The 11,054-nt window shown below is 29.3% G+C and overlaps 1 protein-coding gene across 1 annotated transcript; it reads left to right on the top strand.

Moving 5' to 3' along the window:
- Positions 1–9,290: 9,290 nt before the first annotated feature.
- On the top strand, positions 9,291–9,948 carry LOC121123475 (cuticle protein 8). The gene is made up of 2 exons (XM_040718597.2): positions 9,291–9,330; positions 9,402–9,948. Exons 1-2 carry the CDS (start codon positions 9,325–9,327, stop codon positions 9,876–9,878), a joined length of 483 nt encoding a protein of 160 aa, XP_040574531.1. The 5' UTR covers positions 9,291–9,324; the 3' UTR covers positions 9,879–9,948.
- Positions 9,949–11,054: the final 1,106 nt, after the last annotated feature.

Raw genomic sequence — 11,054 nt, 5'->3', positions numbered from 1 at the left:
TATAATTAAAGAAATAAAAGGTTATAGAGGCAAAAAATATCTTAATACAATTTCATAAATACTAGATATCTTTTTAGTACTTGCTTGAAGTTTTAGGGTAGAGAATTTGGGTTTTAGTTTAGTTTTTAACTAAAGTATAAGTATATTTTATAAGTATTCTATTTTTATTTGAAAGAAATAGTATACTGAGTATATGTTAAAATATAAAGGAATCAATAATGAAGAACATTAATGCAGTCTTGGTACAACTTACTTATATCCTATCAACCGAATAATATGCATTATATTCATAGATGCTACTTTATCGTAACATTTTATTAATTTTGAAGATCAATTTCTGTGTTTTATGTAATAATATGTAATCACCAGTTGTTGTTGTTTTTGCTCCCCCCTCCACCCCACCCCCCAATCCTCCCTATTTGCAATACCTTCCCTTAGATCAATGTAAAGCCCCCAGGTGGCGGTATTGCCCACATTGAAAAACGCTGACTTAGACGATTAGATTACCCTGAATAATATAATTTTCTTGGCGATTACAACTTGGTAGTCCAGAAGCAATGATTCAGTTGGATATTTAAAGTTATAAACGATATAGCTATTTACACATGCTATATGTAGAAGGTATATCTTCTTTGATTCATGAGATCGACACCCTCTGCCTTTCTTGTTGATCTTTACAATCATAGGACAATAATTTTGTGAACGTTTCTTTCTGATAGACTATTAGTGGTCTTATTTTATATGCTCCGTCACTCTTATCATCAATGAGATTATCATCAGAGTGAAGATTTCGAAGTATCACTTATAATGACGTGAATATGGGCTTCAGTTATCAATTAAGCCTCTTATGCATTCATTTATGTGGTATTCTCTTCATCACCTATAGTAACCTATATCATAGTTATTTAATAAATTGTCAATGTCCTCTTCATCAGCAATGTCTACTTGATCTAAAATGATACCCTTTGGTCAATATTAGTGCTGATAAAAATATTAAGATACCTTGTTTTTTGTTTTTGTTCCATTACAACTTGCTATCGATAATAAAGTATTCTTAATATCAATATATTTAATTGTTGGAGTTTTTTTTATGTTTGTATATGTTTTAGTTGCTAATCTGTTCACTAATAAAGTGTACTTTAATGTGAATATTCTAAATTATAAAAGAACAGAAAAAAATAAAGATACGAGTCTAATCCTGAACAATTTTTTCAATCTGATAAAAATGAGAAAAATATACATGTCAAACCCAAAGAGAAAGCAGTGTCCCAACGATTTTAAGCAGCCATAACTTTTGCATTTATCATCAAAACAGGCCAAAACTGACAACATTTATTCTTTATAATTGATAAATAGTCAATTACTAAAAAAAGTTTAAACTATCCGCACATAAAAGGCATATGAAAGAATGTTATTTTATCAAGTTCCAAAAATTAAATTGTTTGAAGACTTATATACCACGAACATAAAGTATACAATTTTTATTAAAAATTTTAGAGATTTACTTTAACTCTTTTCTAATATTTAAAAAAAATCTTAAATATCATGAAAAATAATTCAATGAGGAATAAATCAAATTATGGAAAACCAGTGTCCCATCGATTCAAAAGGTTCAATAAACTATCAACATTTTAAAGAAAAAAAAATCCAAGGCCTGATAGAACGGATTCTATGTCAGGACTAGACTAATTAAATAAAGACAGACACAACACTTCATAGATAACAGGTGTCATTATTTATTTCCCTCTCTAATTTGCTAAAAATGGTCAAATATATATTATTCTTAACTTTTAAAGAGTTTCATATATATTTTATTCGTATGACATTGCTTCGTATACAAAATTCAATTATTTTAACACATTTGACAAAATCAACTTTCTTTGAAGCCTGCTTTGCAATAATAAAACCGACTTGATTGAGTCATTGCCTGTTTTTATGGGGTTGCCAAACCCTTTTTATTTTCCTATTCTGTTCTCATTATTATTTAATTTCTGAGCAGTGAACTTCCTTTCCTAAATTGTTCAATTATATTCAAAACTTGAATGGACGTTTCTGTGTACTCATAAAAGGATGAGTGTAACCCTGTGTTGGACTCCGAGTATAATTGAAGATCGACATGGAATCATTCTTTCCCGTGTCTTTTTTTGATTTCCTTCTCCGCCTTCTCCCAGCTGCTTGTAGCAAATCTATTGACTTGTCAATCTAATCTATTCCCCTCCAAAACATTATTCAGGGTTACCATGTTGATTTTTGGTTGATTTTTTTAAGATGCCTGGTGAATCTGTTCGACTCTAATTTATATATTTTTTTAACTTTTTTGTAAATAATACTTCCTCGAAAAGTTGCATATTATACAAATAAATTTAAATAAACATATTAGTTTAAGATTACTTTTCCGAACAAAAAATCCCAACATTGTACACAAACAGATTACAAAAATGAAAAGAATACAATTTCTTTATTCTAACATATTTGAAGAAAACAAAAAAACAACAACGCATAAATAAAATAAAAGAATAACATGAAGAACAACATGAAGAAAAACTAAAACAATGTAAATTTCTGTGAACTTTTTAAATTACGAATAATTTGCTACAAAACTATTAAATATTTTGCTGAGAGTGTAGGCTGAATTTTCATCTAAGTTATATTCAATTTTTTAGTAGAAAATATCTTTCAGACGGAGTTGTATCTATTAGTGAAGGATAGCATTAAAATGAATAGGGTTGTAAACATTGGCTAAATAGCATGAATATAAAAAAATTAGATACATTAAGAGTAAAATATGAATACTTTTATGCCTCAATATTTAAAAAACTCTAACGTATCAGCAAGGCAAGGCAGGGACGTACGCAAGATTTTTTTTTCTTTTTTGGGTGGGGGGGGGGGTATATTCTTTTAGTGGAGACGTAAATTTTATATTTTACTCAGAGCATAAATTTCAAAACACTAAACTTGAAATTGTTTCTTTTGCCCCTACTTCACCAATCTTTATTTAACCAATAAACTTAAAGACTCAATCTTCTCTTCGGGAGAAAAGTAAAACAGTAACACAACACAACGGTATGTTACATACTTTTACTACAAATTTATTAAAGTTTATTAGGGATAGTGCTGTCAGACTGTAGTCCTTCTTGATCGATCTCAGAACAGACTTGATCCTCCTAAGAATATAAAAGCTTATTTCTGCATCACAGGTTGTAACTGGTAGGATGCAGTAGAGTGCAGTTTTTAGTAAGGTATCACTATCACACTTGTTCAGAGTAGATAAGAGATAAATTGGCGTATCGAATGAGCTTTTCCACCTTATTTTTCACATCTGAAGCTCCACTTCCAAACTTTCGAATCTTGACAAATTTTTTGTGCAGATACACAACTATTGGATGAGATCTAGAAGATTACTGTTGTTCCTTTTGGTAATAAGGTCGCCCAACAGTTCAAAAAGACTCACTATGACAACATTTCATGGCTTGGAGAACCTGGTACACATTTTTCAAATGACTCTATCCAAAAGTAGAATAAAATGGTGATTTCGGCCTATTCTTTTGGGCTTAAAGCAGGAGTGTAGGCCCAATATTTCTTAATGAAGTCCTTCTTGGTGCTTATTCTTCTCCTTCAACCCTCTCAATGAACTGAAGAATGCCCGAGTACCTCGAATCAAATAATTCATCCATCCCACTTATCATCTTGCTCAGTTCATCCAATGAATTGTTGATTTTTCACTAGACAGAAAAAATATACAAATCTCTCTTTGCAGTTTCACTGTGATACCCTTCAACGTCTGTCGAATGTTTCTTAGTGATATAAGGGATGTGAAGTTTTCAACAGTTTTTGATGAAAGTAACCATAATTTATCTATCACAATTTTAGGACTCCTCTAGTAAAGATTTGAGCTTTTCATAGTCCAAGTATATATAAATCATGACTCCCATGCCAGAATGTAACAGGGGTTACCAGAATGGACAGATTTAAAGATGTATATTGAGAAAAGTTCCCCTTTTCAAATGTAAAAACGCTTAATGACCAAATTGACATTTTTTATTTCACCTTAAAAAAGTAGCTAACCGGTTGAATTACCAAAATTATTTTTTTGATCATAGTCAAGTTGACTAATTTACCAAAATGTAGTGTTATTAAATGTATTATGTTTCAAATGGTTCATATCTTATTCTTCGAAGCAAATTATGCACAATTTAATGATACAATTGTTTCCTTAATATTATATAATATATTTGGTAGCGGATAAATAAATGATTTTTCTGTTCTAAGATTTACAATAAAAAAATATTTCGGAGAAATGACTAATTTATCAAATAGTTATTCAAGAAAAAATCAAAGTCTGGCATATAAAAACTAGATGTTTGATATGGAAGAAATTATTGTACATATTGGTAGTAAAAAATAGTACACTCCACATCTATCTTAGGCTATTAAGTACCTATATTTCAAAAAGAAACTGACAGACCGGCATTTTTTGTTCACTAAATTATATCAATGACACTGAACTACAAAAGCAAGCAGCTGAACTATTTACTTGAAGCTACATCAAATGGTGTTTAGGAGTCTAAACTTGTATGGACATCAGTCTTAAGACAATCCAACACTACTTATTATACAAACTTGTAATGAAAATGATTTTTAAATAAATATTGGTAAAAATTTGATTATTTAAATTTTACAACACTGAGATGATTGTATTAAATATTTAGTAAATACTTGTGTAAGTTTAAATCTTGTCTGACATACAATATTTTAAATAATTTATGATGAATGAAATATTTGTTATTTTATTCACCAAAATGAATAACAAAAGAAAAAAAATAACCATTTCAAAAATAATTTATCATTTTAAACAGATTTTAGTTTGAAAAACAACTCTATCTACAACGCCAATTTCAGTTAAAGTAGATTTTTCTTTTTTTCTTGGGATAAAAAATTGAAAAATTATTTATTTTTAAAACAGTTTCAAAATTCCATAGCAATTAAAAAAAAAAATTAAATTTTTTCCAAAAAAATTTTACATATTAAATTTTATGTTGCCTTGCCACTTAATTTACTAGAATGACTTTATTTTTAAGAAATGAAAACTTTTTACCCCTATTTTTGCGTAAATTTTTTTCATCCCGGCCAAAACAAATTATAGTAACAAGTAAAAATTCCTTATTTTTTTTTTTTTGGGGGTACATCCCCTCAATCCCACCCCCTGCAAACGTTCGTATAATAGCTTCTTCTGAATGTGATATCCACTGAGCTATGCAGCTCCATTGGAGATGTTATTACTTGGGTTTAATAATAAATAACTTTTTAATGGGTCATTTTTCCTAAAAAAAGGAGCCTTACAATTGAAAGTAACAAAATATATTACGAGGGTTTTTTTTTTCTGATGCATTAACTTTCCTTGTCGATACTCCAATAATAGAATGAAAGAAGCAGCTTTATTCTAAAACTCTCTTCAAATTGATAAATTACCTTAGAATTTGGAAAGCTTGAAAATTACTAAAAGCATGGATATCTTTGTTCAATAGTTTATCACAGTCTTTACATGAAGAGTTAAAATAAATTAACTCCAAGTAGATTTGGCATTTTATTGTTCTACACTTTCTTCTCAAAATGCTTATGCTTTGGACTCTTGCTTAAGGTTGTTAAACGCCCCCCACTAGATGTTTAGATACACATGTTACGTTTTTATTATGTAAAAGTGTATTCAATTATTTTTATTATGTTTTAAATATAATTTAGAAATTATTTTTCGGATAAAGTTAGTCGTAATTAAAGATTTCATTTTAAAAAAAAGGAGTAGGCGGTTAAGTTAATATCAGTTGCTGGCTAATTGATTTTGGAAAAGAAAATGAATTACTCCTTTAAAAATAGGCCCTTCTACATTTAGAATAGCAATAATGCATGGAAAATATTGTAATTATACTTAAATTCATATATATTAATTTTATAATGAAGTTTAAAAACAATTTACACCGAAGATAGGCAAAAAGGCTTACTTCAGAGACAGAAGTTAACACCACGACGAACTATACAATAATGAACAAAAAAAGAAGAATGAAAACATTCACTAGGGATAAATAATGACATCCTAACTTTAGCTCATAAATTCATATCTTAATGTAAGGTCTTTGATATTAATGATATTAATTTAATGATAACCTTATTTTAACTATATTTCTAGTAAAAGTTTATCTATGAACAATGATGTAAATTATATTGTAATTTTTAATAATTTACAATGGTATATCATTAGCATACGAACAAATTGTTAAAGGAAATTTAGAGAATGCTAATTGTCTGCATGAATTCACATATCAGTGCTGTAATCACGGTTTTGTGATTAATAGGCCAATAATTAATACTGTTGAAAGAAGTATTATGGGACCTGCATCATTTTGCATTGGAAAGAATAGATCATTTTTAACTTTGAAAATAATAGTTCCGTTTTTGAATAGGTATTCAACTATCAATTAATATATTATTAATTATCAGTGTTAGGCAGTAATTTTTATTGGAAAGGGTCTAACAGGAATTACTGCTACATTATGTTTTACTGTACTTCAATAATCGGCCCTTATTTTCTGTATATTTGTCAAATTTACAACAGATCATTTAGAATGTAAGTTAGGTCTTCAATTAACAGAATATATATTTATTGAAATGTATTTCTATGTGTGAACAACTATTAACATCTTGATAAGTAGGAAAGAACAAGGGCGTTTAAAGTAAAATCCCCTTTTTTGGTATTTTACTTAGCGTGTAGAAAGGATATCAGTATTAATTTTATTTTTCTGCAAAGTTCAAAACGATACGCAACTTTTTATCACTAATTTATTGTTATAATTAAAACATAATTAAATTCGCCATATTTAATTCTTGATGACCTCATAATTTCAAATCATTTTAGCTTGAATTGCTGTTTTCTACGTCATAAATAATTTAAAAATGGGAAATATACTTCCTGTTTTTCCTGGAATGCGTATGTCTCAAGTTGCTTACACCTTCAACGGTGCACGAAACCATGCATATGGTTACATAAGGAATAGACTATGAAATAAGTCTTCCATGTACTTATAAATCTATGTTCCATTAATTTAATAATAAATCTTCCAATAAATTTTTTAATGTATTTATCAATATTATTACAGGTTACGCATGTATTTTTATCTCCATTAATAAATTATTCCTGTTTGTCACGCAGGGTTAAGATATTTTCAGTCATTCATGTTTTTTGCATGTATTTTTGACGCGCATCAATCCTATATGCCCGTCAATCATTGTCTTGAATTTAAGCTTTAACTACCGAGTTTGATCAAATTTGAGTTTTTGACTATTGAGTCAAGTCCAGTACGAGTAAAATCATAAAGCAAAGAAAAATGATTGTATTTTTGATTGAATTAATGAACTCTATGTTCAAGAATAGGGTATGAATAAAGTAAAAAATTATATAGAGTCTGCTAGGTGGTCTGATATTCTGTAGTTTAGGCTATAACAAAAATAAGCTAAAGCTGAAATTCAATCATAGCAACCTTTTATAATAAGGATTTACTGGGATGAGTTTGTCTCTTGTGGAGAATTCAGGAGGGGCCGGAAGAGACACTTGGAGTCGATTATTGGACTGAATGATAAGGCCAAAATATCAAAAAAAAATAAAGTGCCTTATAAAAGAAGATGTGATCTTTTCCTGTCTCAACCCTAAGTCAAAGTTTCTCAATTTGTTTACAAACTAATGAAAGTAAACAACGCTTATGCCTCATAAAGTCAGTTTAACTACATCTATAAGGAAGTCAATCACACTAGTCAACAAAAATGTGCCCCTAATTTGTTTTACCTGGAAAAACATGAAAATTACCTCTAGTACATGGACTGAAAAGTCCGGGCTTCGCGAGTAGATGGTGCTATTTTTTTTAAATTCAGCTCATTTACAGTTAGTAACAACCCTCCAAAGACAGCTATCAAAATTATATGTAAATTTCATCTTAGTTTGTGAGTTAAAGAGGAAAATGTGACTTGTAAGGAATTATGTATATCATATTATTATTTGTTACTAAATATTCTTTAACTATATCAAAGGATAAATGCGCCCGACAAGTTGTATATATGTTATTTTTATCTTCAAATATTTTGCATTGCACTTCAGATTATAAATATTTTTTTCTCTAAACAATGTATATACTTGTTATAGTAAATTAAGTCATTTTTAGAAATGTCAGAATAATCTCCTAAATACATCTTTAATATTTTAAAATGCAAAATAAAAATTTGAATTTTAAAATAGCAATATACTTCATTAAATAATCTGCTCAAAAATATGTTATTAACCTATTGAAATTTCTAAATTCATATAATTATAGTAATTAATTATTAATTAAAAAATTAAGATTTTAAAAATAAAAATATTTGAAGAGGCATCTATGTTTTTAACATACCAAACTATTACAATTCGAATGTTTGTGTAAACTGTTTTCTTTTTCTGACGGTGCCAATTATTCCTTCACTATATGTATTTTATGAGTCTACATATATACCCAATTTTGATGATAAGTATTGGATTGGTCAAAATAACTGATAAAACTGCAATCTTATCAGTCATGTATGAATTAATTTAGTCAGCTGTAGCACCAATCATTATTCAACTCTTGTAATTGTTCAATATCTCTGAAATGTCGTCTACATATTTCACAATTCCTTAATATTTAATCTCGACTAACTCTGTCAATATCAACATCACAGTATTTTTATTTATCTACATTATCGTAGATTTGCATAAATAGAAATAAAATATAAATTTTTTATTCTGTTTTTCTATTTTGAAATAGTCTAATATACATTTTTCTAACTTAAAAAAAGAATGAAAACTTAATTGGCGTGATTTTTTTGTTATTTTAGGAGAAAATTTTCAATTATAATGCAACTGCATGTTGATGTATGTAGTTCTAAAATCAGCTCAATATATGTTCATTTCCACTTTATGAGTAAATACTTCTACTCGTAAAAGGAAGAAACTATTATATCATAAAAATGAGTATGATATAATTGTTATTATGAGATAGTTGTTTCATTGATTAGTTTCTCAAAAAGGTATTTATTGTTAGTAATTAACAATTTGACATAGAATATCGACTAAGATAACTATGGAGAGGAAGTGAATTTTTCTCCCACAAAATAACTGCGTCAACATATCGTAGTGTTGCCCTGTTGCACTACACGCCCTACAAAAAAAAAAATTGTTTGTGGTTCTATTTTTCTTCTTAAAAAAATGCGTATAAATACTCAAAGTATCAAGACTAAAAACATTAGTTTTTTAACTCTAATTCAATCAACATGAAAGTAAGTAACAATGGGAAACCAAATCCTCAAATTTGAATAATAAATTGACCATACTTTATTTTTCTTGACAGTCCTTCATTGCCTTATCTGCTCTTTTGGCTGTTGCCATGTCTGCTCCCGCTGATCCCTACAGACCAGCTCCTTACCATCCAGCTCCTGCTCCTTATCATCCTGCTCCAGCCTACAAACCCACTCCTTATCACCCAGCTCCTTCCTACAAGGAAGATCCCGCCGTCTACCAATACCAATATGCTGTCAGTGATGAATATGCTGGACTCAACTTTGGAGCTGATGAGGCCCGGGATGGATACTCCACCCAAGGAAAGTACTCTGTTGCACTTCCCGACGGTCGCATCCAAACCGTGTCCTACAACGTTGCTGATGCTTACTCTGGCTATGTTGCTGACGTTACCTACTCTGGAGAGGCCAAATACGAGCCATACCACCCTGCACCATCTCCTTACAAGCCTGCTCCCGTCTACCATGCTGCTCCAGCTCCCTACAAGCCAGCTCCCGTCTACCACCCTGCTCCCGTCTACCACGCTTAAGCTTCATTCTGATAATATTTATTAGTTGACTTATTTATTTTTAATGCTAAATAAATTTATTTCAAACTAATTTGATCTCTTTAGTCATTAATGTAACATGTAAAAAAAGTTTTCTTATTTTTCAAATGCTCAAGTGGTGTTTAATGATTTTCTACCGTGATTAATCAGTTTTCAATACTCAGTATTTAGAGTGAATTTACATATATTTTACATGTATAGTCTTTTCATAGAAAAACAGAAATAGACGCTCATATTTCTATATTTTTTAGAGCTCTCAAATTAAATATTAAATTGTCAATATTTTTAAGGATCAGTCATTGAATTCTAGAGACAAAGAATATTGACTTATAATTTTTATTCCAGCACAAGGGGATTCCAAAAGAAAGGATGGGTTGAAAAAATATATAAATATAGTTTCAAGGTCAAAACTTCATGGATGATCCAAAAAACATTATTTTTTCAATTTTCTTAATTACTAACTTGATTTTTTAACAGTTTCAATTATTCTTTGGTATAAAAAACAGTTACAATAAAATACCATCCTGTATTTACGTGTAACTTAATAAAAAGCTAAGGGATTTTGAAATGTCAAAATAGATTCCAATATTACCAGACAGGCTATTATTCGTGTTTGAGGCAAACCAGTTGTTTTGAAAATTGTCTATATTTTGGGCATGTTAAAAAAAAAAACTGAATCTCAACCTGGCAACCTTTATAATTTGAAAAATGATTTGAAGGAGAACAGCTTAGCTGGCATGACGTTTCATTAGGTCAACTATAATCAGCTGTGACAAGTAAGGAGGGAGAGAAGAACATAAACATAAAAGAATAAATAAATGACTTTCTTTTTTTAAGATTTACAATAGAAAAATCCTTCCGAGAAAGGATTAATTTCTCAAATAATTATTTAAGAAAATGGAAGTCTGCCATATAAAAACTGGATGTTTGATATGGAAGAAATTATTCTAGATATTGGTAGTAAAAAATAGTACGCTTCACATTTATCTAAGGCTATTAAGTACCTATATTTAAATAAAAAAAACCTGACATACCAGCATTTTTTGTTCACTAAATTATATCAAAGACAAGGATCCCTCACTGAACTGCAAACAAGCCTTACAATAGAAAATAACCAAATATATTAGGATGTTTTTTTTCTGAAGCATTAACCTTCCT

Source organism: Lepeophtheirus salmonis, unplaced genomic scaffold, assembly GCF_016086655.4.
Source record: "Lepeophtheirus salmonis unplaced genomic scaffold, UVic_Lsal_1.4 unplaced_contig_9351_pilon, whole genome shotgun sequence".
NCBI lineage: Eukaryota > Metazoa > Arthropoda > Copepoda > Siphonostomatoida > Caligidae > Lepeophtheirus > Lepeophtheirus salmonis.
This window is presented reverse-complemented; position numbering and strand designations above follow the sequence as displayed.